The sequence below is a fragment of the Acipenser ruthenus genome, chromosome 41 (genome assembly GCF_902713425.1).
Source record: "Acipenser ruthenus chromosome 41, fAciRut3.2 maternal haplotype, whole genome shotgun sequence".
Lineage (NCBI taxonomy): Eukaryota > Metazoa > Chordata > Actinopteri > Acipenseriformes > Acipenseridae > Acipenser > Acipenser ruthenus.
In genome coordinates, this window is record NC_081229.1 from 791,768 (window position 1) to 807,600 (window position 15,833).

Genomic DNA, 15,833 nt, shown 5'->3' on the forward strand with positions numbered 1-15,833 from the left:
AAAGTTTACACACTGTAGCAATGCGATTTCCCTTGATCTCCACAGAATCGCTACAGTCAGTGCACACCACTGCACGATCGGGACGTCAAAAATGCACATTACGATGCTGAAACCTCGTATCCCCTGTGCAGATGCAGAATTGCACGCTAAGTGCTGTTTGTTTTCAGCGATGCACGCTTACTTTACGTGCAGGCTAGTTACTGGGCTGCATTATCACCGATGTCATTTTCCCTCCATTATTTACACACACACAAAATCTCTTACAGCAGCCTTCCTTAAACGATTTGCATTGCAGACAAAAAAAATAATGATAACTGGCAATCCTTGCACCGTGCACACATACACCCCGCCATCGCACATTACAGACAAGCGGTGATTTCCACTTGTTTTTATCGGGATGTGACAAGTGTACGCGGTCTGGTATTTCACACAACCTGCTCAACACACACACAGAAGCACCATTAATCCACACAATGCGTTTCTCATGAACTTTACACTTCTGTGACGTGCTATTCTTTTTACATACAGGATAATATTCGTGGAACACTATCATTATTATTATTATTATTATTATTATTATTATTATTATTATTATTATTAGGTCACACTGCACATACGCGCAATTGCTCCATTTTAAATGTATTTGTCACAGACTCCAACCATTTTTCTAAAATGATACACACTTGCATTATTTAATTTTTTTTTTTTTAACCTCCATTATTATTTTACACAATAACTTTCGCCACGTTTCTTCCGTCTCCTTGTCGAAATGAATGCGGCTCCTTACCTCCTCGCTCCCGCTGGAGCTGTATCCGGCCTGTCGGAGGCGGCAGTGGTTCACCGCTAGCCCGAGCAGGCGGATCAAAGCCAGGTCTTCATTCGGCGCAAAGCCGAGGCTGCAAGGCCTGGCGCCTCCCGCAGCATCCCCGTGTTCAACCAAGCGCCTGCCGACCTGGGAGCGTTTCTCTGACCGCAACCGACTCCGGGAGCCCCAGGGCCGACCCGGGAAGCGGCCCCGTGCAACCGCTGAGGTGCTCAATCCTCCCCCGGCCGCAGGTGCCGCTGATCCGGATCCCGCCGCCGCCGCCGCCGCCATCATTATCGCAACAACAACACCGAGGCTACTTTGGGACTGGAGAGAGACGAGGGAAGGCGCGAGATGGGGAGGGGAAACCGGGGCAGGCTGGGAAACCGAGTCTTTCACCCGGAGCCCCGGACGAACACAAAGGCTTTAAACATGGATCAAAACGAGTTTCGGGGCCGGCGGTTGTTTGTAAAGTAGTACACCGAAGTAGGGTCGCGGTCTGAGGGGGTTGTGAACTGTGCCGCGGTGAGGATGAAGTCAAAGTATGGTGTGGTAGTCCGGGCAGCGAACTACATCACCCAGCGGGCTCCGCGCGAAAAGAACTGCCGAAGAAAATGGCCGCCTTCTTCTTGGACGGTTCGGCAGAGTTTCAGCGAGTGCGAGAGGCGGGGACTACATTACCCAGAGGGCAAAGCGCGCACCGTCAGCGCTGTCAGCATTTGTAATGACCATTCAAAAAAAAAAAACTTTAATTGAATTCTTTAATTAATTCATGCATTCATTTATTACAACTAAATATAGAAATACACACACACAAGTCATTTCTTTTCTTTTTTTCTTTCTTTATTATTTTGATGAGAATGAACGCTGATCTCGTTTACTGTATACTACACAATAAACAATGTATTTTTATTTGTCCTAGTAAGAAGGAACTAACACTTCATATTAAAGCAACCAGCAATTCAAAAAAAGAATCAAACATATTAATTACACTGATTAAAATAAATACTTTTGGTACGGTTGTTTAAAAGATGTACTATTATCGTGTATGTTTATGAATTAATACCCCTGGTGTTGTACGATAGTTTTATTATTATTATTATTATTATTATTATTATTATAATTATTATTATTATTATTATTATTATTATTATTATTATTATTATTATTATTATTATTATTATCTGTCTGTAAATATATGTTGTGTTTTTTTGTTTTAAATGATTGTTAAATTAGGGCCCTTCATGTACTATCACCCTTCATGTAAATGTGCTTTATTTTGCTCTTATCTGCCCCCTATTTTACTGCATTTAATCCTGTACTTCAGAATACTGTAATCTGCCAAGTGTTTAACCTGTAGTACTTTGTATTTAATCACATCCTGATGTAACTATCACTATTTAATCATATCCTGATGTAACTATCACTATTATCTGCTGTATTATTGAATTGTGGTTTGTCACACTTGTACTTTGCTTGAACAAAAGTTATTGTATTTCTTGCTCTTATTGTAACACTTGAAATGTATTTGCTTATGATTGTAAGTCGCCCTGGATAAGGGCGTCTGCTAAGAAATAAATAATAATAATAATAATAATAATAATAATAATAATAATAATAATAATAATAATAATAGAGCGCTAGACACGTTACCTTGCAGCATAAACTACTCAACCCAGAATGCAGCGTAAACTACATCTCCCAGTGTGCTTTGCTCTTAGTCGCGTCCTCAAGCAGGAAGCGGGTGTGTTCGGAGCGAGTTCATTTCGCTGAATTCTTTGTGTTTGTTGTTGTTGTTGTTGATTCGTTTTCTCTCTCAGCTGAAGTGCGGTTGTTTTTTTCACCTGGAATCAGTAACGGTAAGGTGGAATAATTTAATGAAGAATGTACTGAAGTGAGAAACGACTAAATAAATAAATAAATAAATAAATAAATACCAACAACAACAACGACGAATTGGCTCGTGATGGTAGCATTAGATTTACAAACAAACAAACACAAAACCGCAGCTTTTAATATTTTATTAAACAAACTGCGTTTAATGTTTAAAGACTAAAGTTGTGTGAATGTCGTGTTTTTTGGTGTTATGGTGCTTTACGACATAAGTTGTTACTTGCCGGTAACCGGTTTCCTAGGCAGCACCTAAAGAATGGGTCCGCCATTGGATAGACAGGAGCGATGTTAAGACAGTGCATGGATCTCAGTCACTGTGTGTATAATTGTGCCGCGGTGAGTTTCCTGTGTTCACTTGTGTTTCTGCTGTTTATTTTCTTACCACAGCAATCGGTGTGAACCATGAATCTGGAGCGCATGCCGAACGAGGACAAGCTGAACCTGTGCAGGAAGTACTACCTGGGTAAGAAACACTGAGAGCAGCCTGCTCACACAACTAGAGAGAGAAACACTGAGAGCAGCCTGCTCACACAACTAGAGAGAGAGAGAGAAACACTGAGAGCAGCCTGCTCACACAACTAGAGAGAGAGAGAGAAACACTGAGAGCAGCCTGCTCACACAACTAGACACAGAGAAACACTGAGAGCAGCCTGCTCACACAACTAGACACAGAGAAACACTGAGAGCAGCCTGCTCACACAACTAGACACAGAGAAACACTGAGAGCAGCCTGCTCACACAACCAGAGAGAAACACTGAGAGCAGCCTGCTCACACTAGAGAGAGAGAGAAACACTGAGAGCAGCCTGCTCACACTAGAGAGAGAGAAACACTGAGAGTAGCCTGCTCACACAACTAGAGAGAGAGAAACACTGAGAGCAGCCTGCTCACACAACTAGACACAGAGCTAGACAGACACACTGAGAGCAGCCTGCTCACACAACTAGACACAGAGCTAGACAGACACAGAGAGCAGCCTGCTCACACTAGACAGACTGAACTAGGTAGACTTCCTTTAGCCCCTGAATCTGTCCTGATTGTTAACCCACTGATCTCCCCACGCTGTCCCCAGGCGGCTTTGCCCTGCTCCCCTTCCTGTGGCTTGTCAATGTGGTCTGGTTCTTCAAGGAAGCCTTCATGAAGCCTGTGTACACGGAGCAGGCGCTCCTCAAAACATGTGAGTCTGGGGGAGAGGGCGGAGGAAAGCAGGAACACAACGAACGAAAGAAATAAAACATTGTATCACTGAGAAAGCCTTCGAGTCCAACGGTTGTTTTATTTTCTTCTTTATTGGTCTTCAGATTCTTTTCTCGTAGAAAGATCTTGTGTAAGTTTTATGAATTAAGGCCCTCGGTCTTGGCAAAATCGCAGTAATAAAACCACTCGGAACGACTGCGTACAGCAGCGCGGGAAATGACACTTCAAGACGGGATGTCTCGATGTAAGAGAAGGCGTTGATCTCTGTCTGTCTCTCTCTCTCTGTGCGTGTGGCTAACCTCCCTCTCTCCCCTCTCCCTCTCTCCCCTCTCCCTCTCTCCCCTCTCCCCCTCTCTCCCCTCTCCCCTCTCCCTCTCTCCCCTCTCCCCTCTCCCTCTCTCCCCTCTCCCTCTCTCCCCTCTCCCCCCTCTCCCTCTCTCCCTCTCAGATGTGAAGCGCTCGGCGATCGGGCTGCTGTTCTGGGTGGCGGTTCTCACCACGTGGATCACCATCTTCCAGCACTTCAGAGCAGAGTGGGGCGAGGTGGCGGACTACCTGTCCTTCACCATCCCGCTGGGGATCCCCTGAGAGAGAGAGAGAGAGAGAGAGAGAGAGAGAGAGAGAGGGGACCCCAGAGCCCTCACCCCGCTCTGCCACTCGGAATCACATCCACCACGTTGCCAGCTGCTTCAGCTTTAAACAGTCTCATTGTTTTTCTGTATCTGAAACATTCAGGATGTTTACTCTGAAAACCCAATAGATTCTATAGATATATATATACTGTGTGCCGCATGCATTGTGCTGTTCTGCTCTCTCTCTTTGACTGGGTTTGTAATGGAGATCAGAACAGTTCAATCTGCTTGTAATATTGTTTAATTAAAGGATGAAAATGATGACGTGTTCCAGAGTGCCAAAAGTGCGCTGAACCCCCCCCGCCCCCCGCCCCATACAGGAAATGTTCCCCGTTTTAAAAGGAATGCAGTGATTTAATCAGCCTTCAGCTGTTTCATAGGAAAGAACCGCGTTTTGTGGAAGTTTGACAGTAGCTCCAAATTAGCGTCTATATTCCGCTTGCCTGTAATTCCACGGGTGGGAATAGGACTCCTGTTGCACAGCGGTTTCACCCATTCCAGGTTTTAATACCAGCTTGATCAGCCCCAGTGTGTCTAGGTAACAAGCTCAGGTGTGTCTTATTATTAAACTCACTGTAAACACCAGGAATGGATCACACTGCTTTGCAAGGGGAGTCTCATTTCCGTCCCTGAATTAACTTGTATAATCACTGGAAACACTACAGTGGCAGCGACGGCTCAGCCTGATCTGATTTGTGCAGCACAGCACTAATACTTCAGACCCCATCGACTTTCATCACTGATGAATTGCACACGCTGTAATGAATTAAGAACGGATACTGGGAGTGCTTTGGTTGCGGGAGAAATAAATTGTTTTGGACCGGAAACTAAACTGGTGTCACACGATCGCCCTTCTTTCTATCTTGTGGTAAAGTTTTTTAAAAGTTCAGCTGTCCGCTGATGATAGGAGCCCAGTCCACTCCCTGGTGACGTCAATCAGTCCACCAGCGTAGGGAGTAATACTGCCATCTAGAGGCCAAAAGGAGGTACTTCTGAGACGAGTGCACAACCATGGGATCGAGAATTTGTTTTTAGGACTGTTCTATAAAATCCCATTTTGATTAATGAAAGAAAGCTTTTCTACAAAGCAACTTTTACAAAACCTTTTTTTTTCTAAGTTGGAAGTTTCTGAATTTGCAGTTTCTGAAGCGCAGTTTAACAGAAGAGAATAATACTGTAGGAACACCTTTCAAAAATAACTAAATAAATCAATTGTTTAACTAGCCCTTCAGGTGTTGTGAAAGGGGGATTACAGACTCGTGCTGGCTGGTTTTATAAACCTGTCCCCGTTGGGGTAAAGCCACGGCTGGTTTGCATGAAAAGCATTTCACTGCACTGAGGGGGAATCAGCCTGGATCACATCAACCCCCTGGCAGACAGCATCCATCACATTACACTCAGGGGGATTGCAACATGAAGCCATGACTTACACAACAATTTATTGACAGTAAATAAAAATGAAACGTAGGCTTGTACAATGACACTAGAATATCCTCTCTCTATACATTTATACAGCAAAGCTCTGAGGAAGACGCCTCCTTCACTCGTCCCGCTCCTCCTCCATCCTCACCTCGACCTCCCTGCAAAGAAATCAAACCGAGATAAACGAGCGACCCACAAGACCTCGGGAGCTACGCTGAGGGAACACGAAGCCACTTTCTCAGTCTAGTCTCCTGGAGCCAGGTTCCAAGCCACGCTGTGGCTTCATGTCCCCTCAGCTTCACAGCCGCGGTTTCCTCTCAATAACGGGCCGGCACAGCAGGGGAGACTTGGGGCTCAATACAGGCGACTCAAAGGGGCTTACCCTTATAAAAGTGTCCTGCAGTATTGGCAATCGCTGTAAAGCTTAGAGAGATGCTGTAAAGCACATTACAAAAACATGGCTATACTAATAGTATAACCAAGGAGGGGTGGGGTACTGCGACATCACTGTAACAGCACAGCTAATGCAAGAGGGGAAAGTGGGGCTGCTTACCAGAGCTGGCCCCTGATCCAGTCTCTCTGCTGCCGCAGAACCTGCAGTAAGGGGTCGTCATCAAACTCCACTCCGTCAGAATCTGAGGAAACAGACACCTTGTAACAAACCCCAGCCAGGAGTTAAAATGAAGCGTTGTCAAAAGGGCATGAAGCCCACCACATGGGCTCGAGGTGTCGATTTATTTCACAGTCCCTCGCAGTCTTTTCCATGTATAATTGAAGGCTGTGCACACGTGCATGGAAAGAGGGATTGTCAGTCTCCTTTACCTGCAGCGTCCTGAAGGAGCTGGGCGATGGCTTCGGGGGGGTGGGGGTCTCTGGGAGAAGCCGAGGAGGGGGCTACAGGACGGGACGCCTCTTCAGGGGGGTCCAGGGGTTTCGGAGGGGGCGACGGAGAAGGGGAGAAGAGTCTCTCTGAAACGACCTGAGGGATTAACAGAAATAATACTCATATTGAGCTGAAGAAACACCCAATAATGTTTTGACATCTCTGATGAAAAATAAAATGAGAAAAAAAAGTCGCAAACGACTGCTTTTAAAGCGAGTGCCTCTCCCTGCATTGAAGCGCTCCAGCCCATTGTAAAGAACGCTCACCTGTCCCAAAGCGCTCTGAATGGGGGAAGGTGGGACGGCCTCCTCTCCTCTCCTCCCCCCCCTCGGCCTGCCCTTCTGCCCACTTTTACCCCTGGACACTCCCGGGGCGGATCCCGAAGCCTTGCTCCTGATCCTGGTCTCCCTGCTGGCTGCTCTGTCGCTGCGCTCCCTCCCTCCTTCCTTCCTGGGCTGTTTCTCACGGGCAATTCCCTCCCTCTCTCCAGCAGTCCAGGCCGATGCCTCTCGCTCTCTCTCCTTGCTCCTGGGCTCCGCTCTGGAGGCTGCGCTTGTCTGGGGGGGTTGGGAATCAGTAGAGGGGGGCTCCTCGGAGGTGCTTTTTTCCGAGGAGCTTGCCTCCTCGCTGGGGTAGGGGTTACATTCCCCCTCTCCTGGCCGCTCTCTGCTGCCCGAGGACCCCGCCTCCTGGTGTGGGCAGGGCAGCACGTCACACTGCAGGTGGAGGTGAGGAGGGACAGCGGCCCGTCTCCTCTCTCCCTGGCTGCTGCTGTGGCACAGTGAAGGGCTGGCCACGGGGAAGCCTGCGCGACGCCCGGCTGCTCCTCCTCTCCGGCTCTCTGGGGTCACCTCATCCAGCCCGGGGGGGAGCCTGCGAGGCGGGCCGGAGGAGGGGAGAGAGCCGGCATCTTCATCTTCCTCCTTTCAGCAGAAGAGAATCAGAGATCAAAATGCAAACGCGATTGATCCCAGGGTTACGTTTTTTAAAATTAGTCTTACAGCAGATTTATTTATTTATTTATTTATTTTAAAGCCCCAAACAACAAAAACAAACAAGAACAACTGGAACATAAAAGCAGCCAGCTTGTGTTTGAGCGCACGGTGTCACTGGTGCAACGCTGAACCCAGGGAAGGGAATAAGACTCCCATTGCAAAGCAGTTTCATCCATTCCTGGGTTTCGCTGTGAGTTTGATAATAAGACGCACCTGATCAAGCTGGTATTAAAAGCTGGACTGGTTGAAGCTGCTGTGCAACAGGAGTCTTATTTCCAGCCCTGGAATCCTACCGCTAGACGACGTCACGCGGTCATTAATCAACACGAGCGAGATCGGACGAGCAGAGAGAACCACAGCGCTGCGGTTCGAGTAGCGCGGCGCTCTGGGGGCTGCTTACCCAGCGAGGGAGCCTGGCGGGGGGAGAGTGGGGCCCTCTCCTGGGCAGCAGCAGGGGAGGCGGATCTCTCGCCAGCTCCATCTTCCTGCGCAGACGCCACTGGAACAGGATATCCTCCTCCGGCCGCGCGCGGGGCAGAGAGAGACGGGGCAGCCGAGCGGCGCTCAACGCACCTGCAATCACAGGACTGAGACATCAGCGCTGCCACAAACATACAGAGAGAGAGGGAGTGTATAGCAGACCCTGATAGTGATGTGATCCAGCCCTCTGAAATGTCTTTATAATATATAGCACTAGACCCTGATATTGATGTGATCCAGCCCTCTGAAATGTCTTTATAATATATAGCACTAGACCCTGATATTGATGCGATCCAGCCCTCTGAAATGTCTTTATAATATAAAGCACTAGACCCTGATATTGATGCGATCCAGCCCTCTGAAATGTCTTTATAATATATAGCACTAGACCCTGATATTGATGCGATCCAGCCCTCTGAAATGTCTTTATAATATATAGCACTAGACCCTGATATTGATGCGATCCAGCCCTCTGAAATGTCTTTATAATATATAGCACTAGACCCTGATATTAATTAAACTCAGAGATAGGAGCTCTATGCACAACCTCCTTCACCTCCCCCCCCCTCCCCCCCCCGGGTTACCTGTGGTAGGGTCGATGAGACTGGGAACCCTAGGCCTGTGGACTGGCTCATCTGCGCTGACGGGGGAGGAGAGGCTGGGCGATCCCACACCCTCTGAACTCACTGGGGCTGAGCTCCCGCTGAGCGAGGACTCGCTGTGGAGAGAGCAGACACAGCCACAGCCAGATGAGAATGTCTTTAGAGACGTCTTCAGTTTCTCTTTTACTTCCAAAAGCAAACCCTCCCCTACCTTCTTTGCACCAAGCGCTGGGCCTTTTCCTGCAGCCGGAATATCTCAGGATCCCCAGGATCAGACCGGGAAGCATCGGAGAGCTCCTTAACAAACACACACACACACAATAAAGAGGTGAATATTATCCTTCAATCAGCCATCCATCCTCACACTGACACACACTTTCTTTAGGAGTCGCACTGAACACTCAGCTAGTGGAATATCAAAGCGACAGGCGACCCCAGAACCTGTCAGTCGACTCACCGCGAGGCTCAGTTTCAGAGTTGCAAATAAATGTCATTTTAGAACATTAATAAATAGTTTTTAAAAAAAAGTGACAATTTGTAAGTGGCGACCAGTCGACCTATTCAGCAATATTTTCCCCTTAACTATCCCGCTATCGTGTTCTGGTTTCTATTTGATCCGGTCTCACTCCTGAAATGACTACAGGTGCTTCCTTCCACAGCAAGGACTCACGGGGGAGCTCAGCCCTGTGTCTGTGTACCCCAGAGCAGATCTGTGACGAGAGGGGGGAGACTGGAGCGGAGAGCGGCCGGTCCTTCGCAGGGGATCAGGACCTGCAAAGGGATGAGGGAATCAGTAAAGACTGCAGTGAACGCATCAGGGGATCAGACTGCTGTGCCACGGGAGTCTTACTTTTTTGGGTGTTGCTATCTGAGGGGTTTATAAACAGGGTTTCAAATCTACCTTTGGCCGCACTCCCAGCCCGCTGAGGGAGCAGCAGTGCAATAAAACGCACCTTTGCTGGGGTCGTGTGTGGGAGTGGAGCTGGAGGGAGGGGAGGTCTCCAGCCACCAGAACGCTCGTCCCTCTCCACCAATCGCAGCCCTGCGTTCGCGGTCCTGGCGGCTCTGGGGCTGCCCGTGACGGAAGCGCTCGATGTACCTGCAAATCCAAACCGCGGAGAGTGAGCGAAGAAAGAGGAAGCAGGGGGAGCCGGGGGACTAAGGGTTAAACACCGCTGTGTCTGAAGGGTTAAAGTCCAGCGCGGGGGCTCCAGTCTCACCGCTGTGCGTTTCCAGAGCTGCAAGTCAAACCATCTAAAACCTGCCTCTGTTTGCCCCCCCCCCAAAGAAACACAGCGGTCCAAACAGTTTGACTGCGTGGCCGATGAAGAAGCAATAAAGACACGTTTCAAGGATTCACTCCACTTTGAGACGAGGCACTTTTAGGGCAGTATTAATGCAGGACAGCTTGTGAACATCTCTATTCAAATACTTGCCAGAAGTGCTCACATCACAGTGCTATTGCAAACTGGCACTGTGGCAGCATTTTAACAAGGATGCTAGGCGACTTTATAAACTTCAAAAGGTAATAATAATAATAATAATAATAATAAAAATAATAATAATAATAAATAATAATAATAATAATAATAATAATAATAATAATAATAATAATAATAATAATAATAATAATAATAGAATACATTTACCTGGCCAACACTGACTCATCATGAGCCCCAGCTTTCATGTCTGCAGGCTGGGGCTTTCCTGTCAGGGCTGCCCGCGGTGCTGCTGTGCTTTCGGGGGACCCAGTGGTGTCCGCTCCCTGGGAGCTGTGCTCGGTGGAGGGCCAGGACTCGTCGAAGCTGGCCTGGAGGTCCGGGACCCGCCTCCCCTGCAGCAGCAGGTTTGCAGAGGCCAGGAAGCTGGCGTCGGCCGGGCTCAGGGGCTGCTGGGGGCTGGAGGGGGAAGAGAGGGGCTTCAGGATCCGCAGGGGGCTCAGGATCTGAAGGGAGAGGGAGGTAGAGCAGGGACGGGAATAAGACTCCTGTGCAGTTAGTCTTATTTCCATCCCTGAGAAAGGTTCAACATATTACTATACAACTCAGTTAACAGCCCAGTGTGTGCATGTTGTCATTGTTCTGCTTCCTTACATCTATAGCAATGCTAAGATCACATCCCGCAGTCTAGTATTAAATCAGAGACCTGCTGTTACATGTTTAAGGAAACTATGAGAAGACTCGTTTTAACCAGGAGGGATTTCAAGGCAGGGAGATTATCATCTCCGACACAGCTGGCTGTCAAAACAGATCAAAAGCGACGCTGCATCTGGGTGCTTTTACAATGGGGGGGTGCCCGCTAGTACAGGGGTACCCCCATCAACCCAGATGAAAGCAGCGGGAAGCCTGGGGGGAGCCCTCACCGCATGCTGCTGCTGCTGCCTGGGAACCCTCGTCTCCTGGGAAGGGTGGTAGTGCTCCCTGGAGCCTCCCAGCGCTGCTGGAAACGGGTTCTGAGTGGAGAACAAGGCACTGATCGGGGAGAGCAGAGGAACAAGGTTATTTAACAAATGGAGCTTACATTGCTTCCCTATGCTTTGCAATGCTTTCACTATGATAAACTTGACAATGCTTTCACTGTGTTTAATCACACTGTGCAATGCTTTCACTGTGTTTAATCACACTGTGCAATGCTTTCACTGTGTTTAATCACACTGTGCAATGCTTTCACTGTGTTTACCACACTGTGCAATGCTTTCACTATGATAAACTTGACAATGCTTTCACTGTGTTAATCACACTGTGCATTGCTTTCACTGTGTTTAATCACACTGTGCAATGCTTTCACTGTGTTTATCACACTGTGCAATGCTTTCACTGTGTTTAATCACACTGTGCAATGCTTTCTCTGTGTTTAATCACACTGTGCAATGCTTTCACTGTGATAAACTTGACAATGCTTTCACTGTGTTTAATCACACTGTGCAATGCTTTCACTGTGTTTAATCACACTGTGCAATGCTTTCACTGTGTTTAATCACACTGTGCAATGCTTTCTCTGTGTTTAATCACACTGTGCAATGCTTTCACTATGATAAACTTGACCTTGCTTTCACTGTGTTTAATCACACTGTGCAATGCTTTCACTGTGTTTAATCACACTGTGCAATGCTTTCACTGTGTTTATCACACTGTGCAATGCTTTCACTGTGTTTAATCACACTGTGCAATGCTTTCTCTGTGTTTAATCACACTGTGCAATGCTTTCACTGTGATAAACTTGACAATGCTTTCACTGTGTTTAATCACACTGTGCAATGCTTTCACTGTGTTTATCACACTGTGCAATGCTTTCACTGTGTTTATCACACTGTGCAATGCTTTCACTGTGTTTATCACACTGTGCAATGCTTTCACTGTGATAAACTTGACCTTGCTTTCACTGTGTTTATCACACTGTGCAATGCTTTCACTGTGTTTAATCACACTGTGCAATGCTTTCACTGTGATAAACTTGACAATGCTTTCACTGTGTTTAATCACACTGTGCAATGCTTTCACTGTGTTTAATCACACTGTGCAATGCTTTCACTATGATAAACTTGACAATGCTTTCACTGTGTTTATCACACTGTGCAATGCTTTCACTGTGATAAACTTGACAATGCTTTCACTGTGTTTAATCACACTGTGCAATGCTTTCACTGTGATAAACTTGACAATGCTTTCACTGTGTTTAATCACACTGTGCAATGCTTTCACTGTGTTTATCACACTGTGCAATGCTTTCACTGTGTTTATCACACTGTGCAATGCTTTCACTGTGTTTATCACACTGTGCAATGCTTTCACTATGATAAACGTGACAATGCTTTCACTGTGTTTATCACACTGTGCAATGCTTTCACTGTGTTTAATCACACTGTGCAATGCTTTCACTGTGTTTAATCACACTGTGCAATGCTTTCACTGTGATAAACTTGACAATGCTTTCACTGTGTTTAATCACACTGTGCAATGCTTTCACTGTGTTTATCACACTGTGCAATGCTTTCACTGTGTTTAATCACACTGTGCAATGCTTTCACTGTGATAAACTTGACCTTGCTTTCACTGTGTTTATCACACTGTGCAATGCTTTCACTATGATAAACTTGACAATGCTTTCACTGTGTTTAATCACACTGTGCAATGCTTTCACTGTGTTTAATCACACTGTGCAATGCTTTCACTGTGTTTATCACACTGTGCAATGCTTTCACTATGATAAACGTGACAATGCTTTCACTGTGTTTAATCACACTGTGCAATGCTTTCACTGTGTTTATCACACTGTGCAATGCTTTCACTATGATAAACTTGACCATGCTTTCACTGTGTTTAATCACACTGTGCAATGCTTTCACTGTGTTTATCACACTGTGCAATGCTTTCACTGTGTTTAATCACACTGTGCAATGCTTTCACTGTGTTTAATCACACTGTGCAATGCTTTCACTGTGTTTATCACACTGTGCAATGCTTTCACTGTGTTTATCACACTGTGCAATGCTTTCACTGTGTTTATCACACTGTGCAATGCTTTCACTGTGATAAACTTGACCTTGCTTTCACTGTGTTTTATCACACTGTGCAATGCTTTCACTGTGTTTAATCACACTGTGCAATGCTTTCACTGTGTTTATCACACTGTGCAATGCTTTCACTATGATAAACGTGACAATGCTTTCACTGTGTTTATCACACTGTGCAATGCTTTCACTGTGTTTAATCACACTGTGCAATGCTTTCACTGTGTTTATCACACTGTGCAATGCTTTCACTGTGTTTATCACACTGTGCAATGCTTTCACTGTGATAAACTTGACAATGCTTTCACTGTGTTTATCACACTGTGCAATGCTTTCACTGTGTTTAATCACACTGTGCAATGCTTTCACTGTGTTTATCACACTGTGCAATGCTTTCACTGTGTTTATCACACTGTGCAATGTTTTCACTATGATAAACTTGACAATGCTTTCACTGTGTTTAATCACACTGTGCAATGCTTTCACTGTGTTTAATCACACTGTGCAATGCTTTCACTGTGTTTAATCACACTGTGCAATGCTTTCACTGTGTTTATCACACTGTGCAATGCTTTCACTGTGTTTAATCACACTGTGCAATGCTTTCACTATGATAAACTTGACAATGCTTTCACTGTGTTTATCACACTGTGCAATGCTTTCACTGTGTTAATCACACTGTGCAATGCTTTCACTATGATAAACTTGACAATGCTTTCACTGTGTTTAATCACACTGTGCAATGCTTTCACTGTGTTTATCACACTGTGCAATGCTTTCACTGTGTTTAATCACACTGTGCAATGCTTTCACTGTGTTTATCACACTGTGCAATGCTTTCACTGTGTTTAATCACACTGTGCAATGCTTTCACTGTGTTTATCACACTGTGCAATGCTTTCTCTGTGATAAACTTGACAATGCTTTCACTGTGATAAACTTGACAATGCTTTCACTGTGTTTATCACACTGTGCAATGCTTTCACTGTGTTTATCACACTGTGCAATGCTTTCTCTGTGATAAACTTGACAATGCTTTCACTGTGATAAACTTGACAATGCTTTCACTGTGTTTAATCACACTGTGCAATGCTTTCACTGTGTTTAATCACACTGTGCAATGCTTTCACTGTGTTTATCACACTGTGCAATGCTTTCACTGTGTTTATCACACTGTGCAATGCTTTCACTGTGTTTAATCACACTGTGCAATGCTTTCACTGTGTTTAATCACACTGTGCAATGCTTTCACTGTGTTTAATCACACTGTGCAATGCTTTCACTGTGTTTATCACACTGTGCAATGCTTTCACTGTGTTTAATCACACTGTGCAATGCTTTCACTGTGTTTAATCACACTGTGCAATGTTTTCACTGTCTTTTATCACACTGTGCAATGTTTTCACTGTCTTTTATCACACTGTGCAATGCTTTCACTGTGTTTATCACACTGTGCAATGCTTTCACTGTGTTTAATCACACTGTGCAATGCTTTCACTGTGTTTATCACACTGTGCAATGCTTCTACTGTGTCAGCTCCAGTCCCTACCCGGATTTCATGGCTGTCTCGCTGAAGGCTGGTGACACTGTCGTGGGCTGAGTGTCTTCACAGCGCAGGCATTCTGCTCCGATCGCGGCTCCGCGTTTATTTACAGCCAGGATAACGACACTCAGGACCGCCTAGGAAGATACAAGTGAAAAGGTGTAATATAACAACCAAACACGGGCTGTGTTTGAATTATCTTTAGGCCCTCTCCATAAAACGTGTATTCTTAAAATTATAAACTTAATTTAAAAAAAAAAAATGTTTTGTTATCATTTTAATTACAAGTGGTCCGCGCTCCAATATTAATACAGAACAAAATTGCATTTGGAAACAAAAATAGAGAGAACATTTAAAACGCTATAAAAACGATTACTTTCACTGCTACATATATCGTATTGTATTTTACAGCTTGTTTTATTTAAACGTACGTTTTAGTCGATGCCCTGAGTACCTAACACGAAACAAAACCGACGACTTTTACGACAATTTCTGAAATGTCTTACTATCGAGACGTTTAATGTCCGACATTTGCACAGAAGGCTTTCTGACATTGCAATGTAATTTACCGCCCTTCCCCGTGGATTCAAATACAATAAAACAGCGTTTTAATATGCTAAAAGACTCCCTGTAATTACTGAATCAATTACATTCATTTTTGTTACTCTCTCGATAATTTCAGTGTATTTACGTACACAGAATATCCTTCCTGTCTTTCTGACGCCCAACTGAAACCGAACTGCGCGCCCTACCGGGGATCAACCAGTCACCAGGCAACCGAAAGGAAACGGACTATAAAACTACATTTCCCATGGGGCAGCAGCGGCGCGTTCTTGTGAATTGTAGTCCAATCTCGACCGGTCCGATCGCCA

General features: G+C 45.7%; 3 protein-coding genes across 4 annotated transcripts in view; 1 reads left to right on the top strand and 2 right to left on the bottom strand.

Annotated features, from left to right (window-relative positions):
* LOC117434041 (histone-lysine N-methyltransferase 2B) overlaps nt 1–1,433 on the bottom strand; it is a 34,749-nt gene extending 33,316 nt beyond the window's left edge. Inside the window, exon 1 of the mRNA XM_059010605.1 lies at nt 788–1,433. Within this exon, the coding sequence (XP_058866588.1) occupies nt 788–1,099 (312 nt within the window). The 5' untranslated portion in view covers nt 1,100–1,433. The remainder of the gene's footprint in view (nt 1–787) is intronic.
* A 1,073-nt stretch (nt 1,434–2,506) lies between these two features.
* Nucleotides 2,507–4,824, top strand: LOC117964818 (gamma-secretase subunit PEN-2). The gene is made up of 4 exons (XM_059011262.1): nt 2,507–2,664; nt 3,086–3,161; nt 3,770–3,874; nt 4,343–4,824. Exons 2-4 carry the CDS (start codon nt 3,101–3,103, stop codon nt 4,480–4,482), a joined length of 306 nt encoding a protein of 101 aa, XP_058867245.1. The 5' UTR covers nt 2,507–2,664; nt 3,086–3,100; the 3' UTR covers nt 4,483–4,824.
* Nucleotides 4,825–5,940: 1,116 nt separating this feature from the next.
* Nucleotides 5,941–15,791, bottom strand: LOC117433850 (proline and serine-rich protein 3). 2 transcript variants are annotated; one of them, XM_034917130.2, is made up of 13 exons: nt 15,657–15,791; nt 14,968–15,098; nt 11,271–11,379; nt 10,558–10,853; nt 9,862–10,007; nt 9,579–9,679; nt 9,120–9,205; nt 8,891–9,024; nt 8,227–8,399; nt 7,098–7,754; nt 6,771–6,927; nt 6,502–6,583; nt 5,941–6,106 (listed from the first exon to the last, which is right to left on the bottom strand). In XM_034917130.2, the coding sequence occupies exons 2-13, from the start codon at nt 14,976–14,978 to the stop codon at nt 6,067–6,069; spliced, it is 1,992 nt and encodes a 663-aa protein (XP_034773021.2). In that variant the 5' UTR covers nt 14,979–15,098; nt 15,657–15,791; the 3' UTR covers nt 5,941–6,066. The 2 variants fall into 2 exon arrangements, with proteins under 2 accessions (XP_034773021.2, XP_034773022.2); XM_034917131.2 differs by lacking the exon at nt 15,657–15,791 and adding an exon at nt 15,393–15,514.
* Nucleotides 15,792–15,833: the final 42 nt, after the last annotated feature.